Source organism: Neomonachus schauinslandi, chromosome 4, assembly GCF_002201575.2.
Source record: "Neomonachus schauinslandi chromosome 4, ASM220157v2, whole genome shotgun sequence".
In the NCBI taxonomy this organism is placed as follows: domain Eukaryota; kingdom Metazoa; phylum Chordata; class Mammalia; order Carnivora; family Phocidae; genus Neomonachus; species Neomonachus schauinslandi.
The window spans coordinates 82,724,238-82,738,134 of NC_058406.1; the positions used below are offsets into that span (position 1 = coordinate 82,724,238).

The 13,897-nt window shown below is 37.2% G+C and overlaps 1 protein-coding gene across 1 annotated transcript in view; it reads right to left on the reverse strand.

Moving 5' to 3' along the window:
* The window catches only part of FRRS1 (ferric chelate reductase 1), a 44,011-nt gene continuing 30,114 nt past the window's right edge, over positions 1 to 13,897 (reverse strand). The window contains exons 9-16 of the mRNA XM_021690078.2: positions 9,411 to 9,524; positions 7,951 to 8,063; positions 6,255 to 6,341; positions 4,224 to 4,321; positions 3,389 to 3,447; positions 2,192 to 2,335; positions 1,037 to 1,098; positions 1 to 954 (exon numbers count right to left, since the gene is read on the reverse strand). Coding sequence (XP_021545753.1) covers positions 862 to 954; positions 1,037 to 1,098; positions 2,192 to 2,335; positions 3,389 to 3,447; positions 4,224 to 4,321; positions 6,255 to 6,341; positions 7,951 to 8,063; positions 9,411 to 9,524 — 770 coding nt within the window. The 3' untranslated portion in view covers positions 1 to 861. The remainder of the gene's footprint in view (positions 955 to 1,036; positions 1,099 to 2,191; positions 2,336 to 3,388; positions 3,448 to 4,223; positions 4,322 to 6,254; positions 6,342 to 7,950; positions 8,064 to 9,410; positions 9,525 to 13,897) is intronic.

The following is a 13,897-nucleotide window of genomic DNA, read 5'->3' on the forward strand; positions in this document are numbered from 1 at the left end:
AGGAAAATATTCTAATTCATTACACCATCAGGAACTTCTAACAAAAAAGAACCATCCATATTATTTATTACCACAAAGAAAGAGAGTAACTGCTAAATATATTCACAAGGGTAAATTTTATTATTTTTGAAATGCAAGTCTACAATCTCCAAAAGCTAGGACTTAAATCTTAGAGTCAAAACAATTAATATATAAAATGTCCTTTCAGCCCTGTAACTGAACATATAAATACAGTCTTAAGCAGAAGATGCACACTTGCATTTCACTGCTAAGAAATTCTAATATCCGTAATATATTTAAATGTTAATACAATGTAAGTTAGCCCCACTTCCACCTTTACCAGAGAAGTAACAGAATACATAGAAAAAAGGACATGTCCAAAAAACTGGACTGAAAAACACAGTTTCTCAAAAAAATGTCCTAAGAAAGACCATTCAGATAAACTAGCATAAATATCGGCTTTAAAACAGCACCTTTATAGTCCAAAATATATTCACTTTAATACAATCTCCATTTCCTCCAAATAACATCATTTCTGTCTTTCCAAACAGTTCTTTTCTTAAATGCTAACATTCTAAAAATCTCATCATGGAAAATATCTGAGAGTCATTTCTCCTCAAGGATAACCTTCCCTGGTAACACTCAGAGCCACATATAAAGGCTTGATGTCCTTTTTAGAGTCCACAGGACCCTGCTAAACGTTGATCTCTAAAGACCGCTACTCAGAATTCCTCTACAGATATGACCTGCTCTTCTAATTCAGAATTCATGAATATGCTCCAAGCAGTCAGTATAAGCTTCAAGTTTCTTTGGCTTAATGATCATTATCATCTGGTCTGCAAAGCGAAGGTCTTTGCTTGCTCAGAGTTGGTTGATTGCAGATAAGAAGATGATGAGAAAAGTCACATTCCCACAGATATAAACTGCAAACACCACCTTTTTAAAAGCATGACCCTGAAAGAAAAAATTGAGACGTGAAAGAAAGAAACGACTATCATTGAAGTTTGTGTCAGTAAATAAGAAAAGGAGGACTTACTTCTGCTTCAGCTACAGTAAATGACTGAAGGATCTGAATTCTGGCATCATCCAATGTTTCAACTGTCAAAAACAACAACATAAGTTTGTAAGGCCTGTGAGTATGCCGGTAAACTAACTTTCAAAAAAAAAAGTCCTGCTGTGTAGCATTTGTTGATTTCCAGGTGTATATTCTCCCATATCAAGCTACCAAATGTTGCAAACTTCCTGAACATGTAAGGCTCTCACAAATTGGGACAAGTGGGCTACAGAACATATTTGTCAAGGGACTTAAAATATGCCTCTTCTCCTGGTCAATAAACACCATATCAAAGTCTTAACAGACCATGTTTTAAGTATGTATGTATTTTAAATAGCAAGCCATAATTCAGTGGTCATCAGAAACCCCATGTATGTGACCCTGTTGAGAACCAAAAATGGCAGGATAGATATTTACTACTCGGCTCCTAAAAGCTGCCCAGGCTCCTAGATTCACAACAAAGAGGTCTTATTTTTAAAAGGCCACCTTAACTTATCATTTAGGGGGGTGGAAACTAAATAAGACACAAAGGACACAGCCGAGAAGCCAAGCTAGTTTAAAATGTCACGTAGTCTCTACTAATGTCTCCATTCCTAATGGCTATAGGTATCTCGACCCTGCCTAAGGCCCATTTCGTACTAAGATCAAAATGGACTGGCCACTAGAAAGTCATGGTAAAAGAATTCTTCCCCTCTAGCTTGCCTAGTTAGCTAGCTATATATGATGTACATGACAACTGAAGTGTTAGTACACAGTAAGTTTATCAAATAGGCAAAACCTGCCTGCAGCTTTGCCCTCTGTTGACTTTAGGCATCTCTTCTTCCTCCATTTCTGAGTTCTCTCAGCTCCATGCATTCAGGATTCTCAGTGTGGACTGGCTCCAAGTCAGACCAGCATTATAAAAAAAGACTTCTTCCCTAAAACCTAAAATCGTTCCCTTTTTTTCCTCATAAATTGTAATACTAATGAGTATAAAAAACAAGGGCAGAATATTTCCATGAGTTCTAACACTGACTAATCACCACAGACAGTTTTAGTGAGCTATCCTGTAAGAGCCAACCATCAGTATCTAGAAACTAATCACATTCCTAGAGTTTGTATAAAGGTGATTCTATATAACATGGCTGAGCAGGTTACCTTTTCGAGAAAGTCGGTAGGCATGTATCTCCAGAACAATCTCCACCCCAACGTGCCAGGCTACAAATCCAATCATTGTATAGGTTTTCCATGGGCCAGGAAGATCTAGTCCTGGTAAATCCATTCCCAGGAACATTGCTGCCACTACATTTATAAGAAAAATATATATATTCAAATGTAGTCACCCTCAAGAGAGGTAATTATGTGTGTATTATATCAAGTAAAACACAGTAAAAGAGTTTATGAGCTGAATTAGACTAATATTTAAGACCAAATAATTAATCTTTTTTTAATTGTAAGACTAGAAACGGTAAGATGGGAAATTAAATGATGATCTATCAATTGTTTAAAAAGAGACACTCAAACTTTCCAAAATGTTTTAAGTCTGTAATGTAGGAAAGGGAGAAAAGTATGGAAATCATTGTTGACTATGATGTTGATTCCTGCTTCCACGAAGAACCCCCAAAGACTATCAAAATGTAAGAATAGGAGGTGTCAGTTGGGTGCCTGGGTGGCTCAGTCGTTAAGCGTCTGCCTTCGGCTCAGGTCATGATCCCAGGGTCCTGGGATCGAGTCCCACATCGGGCTCCCGGCTCGGCGGGAAGCCTGCTTCTCCCTCTCCCACTCCCCCTGCTTATGTTCCTGCTCTCGCTATCTCTCTCTCTGTCAAATAAATAAATAAAAATCTTTAAAAAAAAAAAAAAAAAAAAAAAAAAAAGAATAGGAGGTGTCAGTTTATGTATTTATTATACAAAGCATCAAAATACATTGGATAACCACACCTGACTTTTGAAAATCACCCTTCCCTGGAAGGTACCCTCTCCATGGAAAGGACCTGCAGACAGAAGGCTGGGACGCCCACAGCCCACCTCAGCCCAACTCACAAATGGCCCTCAACTTGAGCGTTTGGCCATTAGCACAGCTTATTCTGTGGGCAAAGGCAAATGCTAAAAAAAAAGAGTCTTAGAAGGAAAGTTTTAAAGCCATTTCAAAAACCTTAAACTTAAAACTGAAAAAATGACTTAAATAGTCACCTCTAGAAATTACTTTCTGGATTTCAATGTTTAAGACTGATCTCTCCTCAACAACCAATTACTCCAATTACTAATACATCTAAAAATCATTTAAGCCAAATTACCATCTGCAATATAAACAACCAGCAATTATATATGAATAAGTGGCATCACAATTACTTACCTGCTATTATTCTAGCAGCTGTGCCCATACTCCAATGAGTCCAGTTAAACATTGGCCTTCTACCAAATAAAGAACCAGTCAGTATTCTCAAAAGTGACAGAACTACAATTAATTCCCAAGAGAATAAAAAGCACAAAATTTCCCTTATTGCCTAGGAATTAGGTATCTGAAATACATTTTAAAACCATTTAAAGTAAATATAATTTATCACTGAATTTTATAACATGCAAAGTGTTTTCACTTAAAAAGGAGTTCGTTTTTTTTAAAAAAAAAAAAAAAAGAAGAAGAAGATAGCAGGAAGGGAAGAATGAAGAGGGGGAAATCGGAGGGGGAGACAAACCATGAGAGACTATGGACTCTGAGAAACAAACTGAGGGTTCTAGAGGGGAGGGGGTGGGGGGGTGGGTTAGCCTGGTGATGGGTATTAAAGAGGACACACACTGCATGGAGCACTGGATGTTATATGCAAAACAATGAATGATGGAACACTACATCAAAAACTAATGATGTAGGGGCACCTGGGTGGCTCAGTCGTTAAGCGTCTGCCTTCGGCTCAGGTCATGATCCCAGGGTCCTGGGATTGAGCCCCGCATCAGGTTCCTTGCTCGGCAGGGAGCCTGCTTCTCCCTCTCCCATTCCCCCTACTTGTGTTCCCTCTCTAGCTCTCTCTCTCTCTCTGTGTCAAATAAATAAAATCTTTAAAAAAAACAAAAAAACAAAACTAATGATGTAATGTATGGTGATTAACATAACATAATAATTAAAAAAAAAGGAATTAGTTTGCCAAATAATGATATCCACATTAAGACCATTTATATATAAAAGCTCTAAGTACCTTGGGTCATGTAAAGTTGGCCTGAAGGCTGCCAAAAGAGGCTGAAGAACTGCTAAAATCATCACTATACAACCAAGATACGGGTGATAACCTGCATACTGAACAAAGTTACATGATTTTAATGGTCTCGATCTCACCCATCAATGTAAATCCTCAAGTTAAAAATAATACACACAGATGATGTATTCTTAGCGTTTTTCTGTAGCTTAAAACATTTACTAATAAGAACAGGCACCATTCACTGAGCACCTACTGTATACCAGGCATGTACTTTATATACATTATTACTGATGCTCACTACAATGCTTGACAGTTATCAATACCCCACTTTCATGGGGAACTGAGGCTTAGAGATAACAAGCAGTCTGTCCAACGACATACAGTATGTAAATTGGTTGTGGTGGAATCCATGTAAGGTGCTGCCTCTCCCCCATCAGGATGTTAGATGATCACCAACTCTAGTACAGCCCACCTAGGACTAGTTAGTATCCCCATGTCAAGAGCAATCACCCCAGTGTATGGTAATTTTGTTTAGAACTCTGTGTTTCCCTGAGCTGAAGGTTCTATATGATTCCCTGTAACTCCAATGCTTAACAGAGCTTTAATCACTCAACAAATGTGGATTAAATGAATAACCTGTATAGCCACTGCATTAAAATCTTAGCTCCTCTGTTCAGAATGGAGGGATAACCTGAGAAAAAACATCAACAAAGTATCACAACACTATCAGCTCCACTCCTCTCTTAGAGATGCTACATGCCTGCTCAAAACAGCAGACGGTAGACCGCTTAGCACAATTATTCCACTTAAAAACTTAAGAGACTAAGGAGATGTTCTAACCTGTGACATGTTTAGGTGGGGGAATATTACAGTCTGTTGTCACTGACTGCCATGCTTCGGTAGGCTCTAAAATCTGTGATCTAGAACAAGGGTATAATGGTTTCTAAGCCACGATGGGATGCTTTGGTCAAGAAGAACAGTAAGCTGACAAAAGAACATTACAAAAACACACTCAAGCTATGGACTCGGTTATAGACGGATAAAATTATAACCAGGACCATGGAGAGGGAAAGGGCCTCTATTTCATAAAACGACAGTAACAGCAGCAATGAAATTCCTACATGTGCTTAGAATGTGCACAAAACTATCCTAAGTGCTTTCAGCTAATTAACTCTCAATTCTCAAAAAGCCCGTGACATGGCTACTATAGTCTCCCCTTTATATGATCCAATTCATAAACGGCAAAGACTGCAAACTACAAAGCTCACAAAATAAGCATTACCCTTGTCCCAAATACCTGCATAAAATAAGGTTCTGATGTCTAGGTTCATATCAGAAAATCTTCATCATTCCCTTTAAAAAAAATAGGTTGACCAATTTAGAAACTACCTAAAAAGCAGGAGGGAGGTTTCCTAGACCCAAGATTCATCAATCTTGCCCTTATAGCAACAACCGGAATGGAAATATCAAAGTTTGAGATCGAATTTTGACTGGCTATGAAATTGGAGAAATGTCATGGGAAGCACAGATCTGACCTTAGGTATATTACTTATTCTTGGTAAGCCTTATTCATTCATTCAATACTTACTGAGGACCTACTATATACCAGAAGCTGCTCTGGGTGCTGAAGAATCACTGGTGCGCATACCAGTAAATATCTTCGCTCTAACATTCCCTTAGTGGTAATCATAGTATTAGTTAGAGAAAACCACTTACAAAGTTCACGTTCCTTAGATAGCACACTGTGAATTTTCACTGCTCCATAGTGAGAAAACTCACCCAAGCTATGTAGAGTATCCATAACATTTGATGCAGCCTAAAAATATATTTCATTATCAAGTAATCTGCAATGACATCCTCACTCTATTCCCTGACCCCCCAGCCATACGGAACAGTTGCCAGATGATTAAAAAAAGGAAAGAGAGATGTACGCAGAAATATCTTTTAACCTCTCATTTGAGAATGAAACAGCAACCTCCTTTGACATCAAAATGAATTTATATAAAAACATCCTGTTTGAGAGATACCTACCCAACTCCAGCCTCCTCTGTAAACAAAAGGCAGAACAAAAGCAATGCAGGTAACGGCGGTGGTCGTGAGCATGAGCATCCGATGCACCTGCAAGGGTGAAATATAACCATGAGAATACAATTAACCAGGTAAGAGGAAGGAGTTGGCGTTACTGTGGCAAGAAGACTGAGGGGTGGGATTCACTGAAGGCAGGCATTCGATGGACATCTCTTCACCATTTGCTGTGAGTTAAAAAAAAAAAAAAAAAAAAAACTTAGTAAACGACTGAACTTAAAGAAAACTCTAAGCTGCCATCCTCGTCATTCAAAAGCATTTGCCAAGACTTCACCTGCACAGAGCAGCATTAATGGCTATTTCACACATGGAGCATACCTACTTGCCAAAAGTCCTTCCTTTCCTTCCTTTATTAAGTTCCACCACCAAGCACAGTGCTGTACCAGATACCATCAGACAGCAAGGAAACAGAAAATACTGTCTCCCGAGAAGCTTCGCATACAAGTGAGGAGATGAAACATTTATGAAATGTCATTCATTGTCTAAATCATGCGAGTGGAATGACACTGTTAATTGAGTATGTCAGGATAAATGATGCAAACAAAAACTATCTCAGGGAAAGGAGAACATGTAATCACTCTATATATCGCACTACATATAGAGACAGCAGAGTTTTAAAGGCAGTAGAGAACCGAATTGGTAAAGTGGAGACAGAAAGAATTTTCCAATTGGGAATATCCATACGAGCAGATGAGAGAGAGAGCGAGAGAGTGAAATCAAAGGCAGAGACAGAGGCGAGCAAGGTGCATAGCAGTAGTGAGAAAACAGACTGACCCTGTCAGCCAATAGTGAGAAACCAGGTTAGATAAGGTAAGTCTTAAAGGCTACAAACTTATATGTACATAAAGTTTCAAGAATACTCCTTATAAAGTTCAAACTGTTCCAATAAACAGTATTTTCTCAAAAGCAGACATGTACATGCTATCTCAACACAGACTCATTGATCTTCCACTATACGTGCAACATCTATACTCCGTGACATGTGAAAGAGAAGGTTGTTTTGCTTTGTTTTGAGGCGTGCTTATTGACTCTTGTCTTTCTATGAAGAGTCTGCCTCCTCATCCCATGCAAAGGGGCAGCATGAAAAAAAACACTTCTAGCTCCTCTTCCCACCTACAGAGTAGACAGATGATCTTGAGTAGTGAGTTAGGGACAGTCTAACATTCATTGGCATCAACCAGAGGCCAGACCCCTGTTCGGAAATGCATTAACCCTCGCTACTTCTTTCTTCGGCTCTCCCATCCGCCTTGACCTATCTGTACTCAGTGAGAGCAGTGAATGAATGCTCTTCCAGGCTCTACCCTCGTCCAACAGACACGTAAGTCAGGATCTTTTGGGTCCCAAAGTCTATGTTGCAAAGGGATGCACATGGTCCTGAGACATTCTCCAATCCAGCCTGACAGTCATAAAGCTGTCTCTATTTTGACCACCATCAAGTATCTTATGTCTCTTCTCAATTGGTTAGGAAACCAAAGAGCAAAATGAAGGAATTATTAGGATTCCACAACTACAACAACTATAACCACAAAAAAAAAAAAAAAAGAAAGAAAGAAAAGGAAAAGAAACCCACATACTATGTATGTTTTCATGTTGCAGTGTTCAAATAATATGGAAATTGCATTAAACTTTTTCTCCCACCTACCTGAAACCAAGCTGCTTGACCAAAGAAAGCCTTTGACCAAAGAGATTTGAAGAACCGAGCAATGAGCACACCTATGCTCACGGTAGTCATCCATGCCACAAACATTAAGGCACCTGCAGGTGGGAAAATAAAAGGGTTGAAAACACAAACCACGCTGTTTCTTAAAGGGCCATGCCAAATGCTCAGAACATGGAAAATAACTAAAGAAATACATTCAATGAACGTAAGCATAACCTAAAAACATCCTGCATATCATAGCTTTTACCGCCACCATTACTACTTCTAACAGCTAACACTTCCGTCGCTCCTACCGTGTGCCAGGCACTGTCTCCAAGTGCTTTACATGTATTACTCTAATTGATCTTTATAACAATCCCATTCAGTAGTTACAATTATTATTCGGGTTTTGCTGGATAGGGAAACTAAGGAAGAGAGAAGTTAAGTAACTCGCCTAAGGTTACAAAGTTGGGATCCGAACCCAGCCTGGCTTCAGCAACTGTGCTCTTAACCATGACACTAATACAGCCCTTCTGCAGGTAGGCGAGCATCTTCTCACTTCTCATTCCAAAAACAGTGAAAAACAAATAGGCAGGTTACATGCGAAATCCAATTACTGTCACCCTGGAGCTACCAGTAGAAGCAAATTACCAGTAATAAAATTATTTTCAAGCTTAACTATGATGACATTTATTGAAACTCTACTGGAAGGAATAACTCTGGAAATGTAAAGGAAATATACCAAATAAGGACAGATTCCCCACCCCATATAAGTATACACTATACTATTCCCCTACTTTTAAATCCCATCTTTTCAACAATAAACCGGGCTACTTTTCAAATGGAATCGACTTTCATCTGTAGAACCGAGCATGTTAGAACCTTATTTTGGGGCTATTGCTCTTCCAACGTGGTTAATTTCATCATTTTAATGATTTAATCATATCATGGTTAAAATCATCATATGTATAGCACTGAGTAATTTGTACACCCTCAATTACTTATACACTGATCAGTTCTTCAACAAAACTGTATCTCTGAAACCAAACTACTGTTAAACAATCAAAATCACAAAGCACTCTTTTATTATAAGCCTTTATTTTAATAAATGGCCTAATTAAGGTCTCACAAAAATTAAATTGATTAACCCAGATACTCAACTCTGGCTACAGTTAGAAATAACTAGGGCACTCTTTAAAAATTATAGATGTCTTAAAAGCTCCATTAGTGATTTTAATGTACAGCCAGGGTTAAAACCAATGACTTATCCCTACTTTCCATTTTTAATAAAAAGGAGAAAACATTAAGATAAACATTGCTACCTGCAAATGTTAATATTTAAATACAGAAGACTGATGAACATTTGGTAAATTATGCCCACCGCCATTCCTAATCCAGCCAGCACTGAGTCATCAGGTAAATTTATTGCACAAAGTAGTAATAATACTACACACATAACTTACCATGAGCCTTCAGAAGGAAAAAAGAATGGGATCCTCCCACGTTCCTTGGATAGTCTGTCACATTATATTTTTCATATGTAATCAAAGGTTGCTGAGAATGCTTATAAATTTGACCTGAAATTTCACAAAAAGAAAATGAAGAAGAATTACTTCCTCAGGAGAGAAGGAATGGAAAGACAGCAGCATGGCAAAGAAACAAACTTTCTTACGGTAATAAAAAATAAATAAATATCATCAGAGATGCCACTCATATGCAAAAGCCACATAAATGTATACACAAGCACACATGATCATCTTGAAAAAAGTTAAAGAAATAATTTAGCCAATCAAGAGATGAATCAAAACGAGGACGAAGAATGGCGAAGTTATGCTGAAAGAGCAGGTGGTATGCAAGAGACCAGTCAAACACTGGGAAGTCAAGATGATCACTGGTAATATCAAAAATCACTGAAAATGTCAAATACAGTTCTTCAAAGATACTACATACTTTTTAAAAATCTGGAATCCTAGACTAAACTAACAGAACTCAGACCTGGACAAAGTAGGTGGGTAGAAGACAAACAAAAGCATGTTGATGCAATATTATATTATTTGGCATATGGTCAATTCGGACTGGCTTTGACTAACAAATCAAAATCCCAAATAACGGTGATGTAAACAAATTAAGGATGTGTTATTATTTATTATGTATAAGATTAAGTCTGTGAATGTATAGAATCAGTCTGGTATGTGAGTATGTATGTGTGGCTGTTCATTCTGGGAATCTATCCTACAGAAATACTCCCCTTTTACCCAAAGATATATGTATAAGAATCTCTACGAGAAGTTGTGGGGTTTTTGTGCTGGACCAAAAAAAAAAAAATTTAAGCAAGCTAAATGTCCATCATTAGGAGAATAAATCATGGAACATACATTATTTTAAGAATACAAGTGTCAAAAAGAATAAAAAGAATTAAGAAATTTGATATAACAGATACATAGGAATCTTTACCCCAATAATAATAAGTACTAGACTATAGACTACATCTCAATAATTTCCAAAAAGAAATAATTATATAAGATACAGGTTATATTATTTATCCAAAACATAACAAAACTAAAAATAAACAACAAAAAGCTAGGAAAAAATGATCCACCTAGATATTTATAAAACTACTCTTCTAAATAACCCCGGGGCTAAACAGGAAATCAAAATTTAAATTGCACAATGAAGACATTTCATATCAAAACACATGTGATGCAATCAAGGTACTATTCAAAAGAAGCTTTTATCATTTAAAAAGGATTTCCTTTAAAAAAAAAAAAAGACTTAGGGGCCCTGGGTGGCTCAGTCGGTCAAGCGTCTGCCTTCAGCTCAGGTCATGATCACAGGGGGCTGGGATGGAGCCCTGCATTGGGCTCCTTGCTCAGCAGGGAGTCTGCTTCTCCCTCTCCTCCCCACCTGTGCTCTTTCTCACTATCTTTGTCACTGTCTCTGTCTCTCTCTCTCACATAAATAAATAAAATCTTTAAAAAAAAAAAAGACTTAAAGTATTGAAGTCATCATTTAATTCAAGAGGTGTTTACACCAACAAAATATAACCCAGGAAAACAGAAAGGAAGATTGGTTAAAAATAAAGGTAGAAATTAACAAACTAGTAAGTCAAAAATGAAGTCTATAAAAGGCCAATGAAATCGACTGAGTGTTTGGCAAGTCCAACCACAAGATAAAAAGAAAGAACACAAACAGTATTAGAAATAAAAAGGGTGGGCGCCTGGGTGGCTCAGTTGGTTAAGCGACTGCCTTCGGCTCAGGTCATGATCCCGGAGTCCTGGGATCGAGTCCCGCATCGGGCTCCCTGCTCAGCAGGGAGTCTGCTTCTCCCTCTGACCCTCCCCCCTCTCATGCTCTCTCTATCTCATTCTCTCTCTCAAATAAATAAATAAAATCTTTAAAAAAAAAAAAAGAAAGAAAGAAATAAAAAGGGTGACACAGCAGCTGATAATAGAAGATACTCTTCAAAATTATATGAAAATGCTACATACAACTTTAAGTAAGCCAAAAATATTTTAAAATCTAAATGAAATGGATGAATTTATGGAAAAAATCTAGAATTAAAAACTTCACCAAAGAAGTAGTAGTAATTCTGGAGAGTAATAATGGTAGAAGAATTTTTTTAATTAGTCAAATATTTCTATCCCTAAAGGTTCAGACAGTTATTATGTGGATGAGTTCTATTATACAATTAAAAAATTTTTTTTAACTTAAAATTTCTTTTTTTTTAATGTTTTATTTATTTATTCATGAGAGTCAGAGAGAGACAGAGAGAGAGAGGCAGAGGCAGAGGGAGAAGCAGGCTCCCCGCCTAGCAGGGAGCCCGATGTGGGACTCGATCCCAGAAACCTGGGATCATGACCTGAGCCGAAGGCAGATGCCCAACCATCTGAGCCACCCAGGCGCCCCTTAACTTTAAAAATTCTTATTTATTTAAGCTCTTCTAGAGTTCATTCTATGAGATTAGAATAACACTGAAACCAAAACTAGGCATGCATGTGCACACACACGTACACAATCCCACAACCATAGACCAAAATCAATTACAAATATAGATACAAAAAGTTTAAATAATAAAATATTAGTGAGTCAAATCAACTGCCCATTAAGAGAACTATGAAACATAGCCAAGCAAGGTTTATCCCAATAAAGTTGAGGATTGTTTGCCATTCTGAAGTCTACAAAAGTAATGGTAAAATATTATCTCAATTGCTGCCTAAAAGACCTCAGATGAAATTCAGCACATGTTCATGTCATGAACTCTGTCAAGTTAAGAAAAGATCATTTCCTAAACACCGTAAGAGATACCCACCAAAAAAATACAACAAACATGACACAACAATGAATATCAGAAGCATTCCCATCAAATTTAGGAACAAGACAAGAAGGCTTGCCACAGCACCACTACCAGTCCACTTTTTCTGGGAGAAGTAATCAATGCAATGAAACAAGAAAAAATTGAGGGCTTTGAACCTTGTCGTTATTTGCATAAAATATGGCGTTTATCTAGAAAATCCAAATAATCAACTGGCAAACTAGATGGCTAAATTCAAGATAAACATTCAAATATCAATAACTTTCCCACACACCAACAAATTTAGAAAATGTAAGAAAAATAACCCCATTCACAATAGTTTGTATTAGAAATCCATAAAATACATAGAAACAAAGTAACAAAAAATATATAAACCTATATGAAGCCATGAAGAAAACCACCAGATTTTAATCAATGGAATATCCAATATATTCCTGGATAGAAAGATTGACTATTGCAAAGATGTTGATTATTTCCAAAATTAATCTAAAATTTCATTGCAATTCCAATCACAACCCCAATAGGATTTTCAACGGAATCTGACAATCATTTCTAAAGTTTATCTAGAAGAATAGATATACAACAAAGAGGCAAGAATTCCTAGAAAAGGAGGCCAGGAGGGGAATCATGCTCTATCAAAATTCATAAGCTATTATAAAGCTACAGTAGTTTCAACTGACACAGTAATCAAGTAATGGAAGAATAAACTAGAAATAGTTTGATTTACTGATAAGATGTTTGGCATACAACGAAGAGGCTTCTGAAGCAGCAGAGATAAAATAAACTATTCAAAAAATGGCATCAGGACAACTGGTTATTCGTTTCACAGATACTACTATATCATGGCTTGTTTATAACAGAGAGGATCGGAGAGAAAGCAGAAAACAAGAAAAGTTTTACGTAACGAATACCTAGAGAAGAGAGTCAAGAAGAAAGAGACAATAACTATCAGGAATTATACTGAATTAGTAGAGTTGTGGTGATGAAAACCAGACCACATTCCCCAATAGCCTGAGAGGCAAGTTGGAAGAAAGTGTTTTTAAACTGATTCACTGCAGACCCATAGGCTAACCAAGAACTGAACCTTCATAAAAGCAGAAGTCCATTATAATTTTGGGATTCTTTTGTATGGCTCCATTATAATCTTGGATTTCTGCTCTAAGGCAGATTGACTTCGTGTTTAGGACAAGGCTCTACAGTATTACGTGACGTGTGGTATTCCTAAATTGTTAAAATAACCGGTCATGTGATAACGGGGTCTCCAATTCATTGATTATTTAAATTGGTAGATTTCCTAATTGTGAATTACTTATTCACCCAAGTGAGTTCTATCATTTCCCATGACTGCTTATCTCATGATAGGGCAATGTTAGCATTCTGGGGGGGGAAAACAGCATTAGAAAAAAGGTTTTAAATGGATTTTACTGTGATTGGGTACATTTTACATTTATATGGGTCACAGAGATTTTATGATTGCTTTGAAAAATGGTTTCAACCTCACAAAGTCTCACTGCTTTTAGGCAGAGTGCAATTTATAAATGGTTCACATACATATAACTAGATAACAGAAGAGACAATGATTTATGTGGCAATTGTATTTTGTTCCCCAATACAAGGGTAATGGAAAGTTTATTCCCT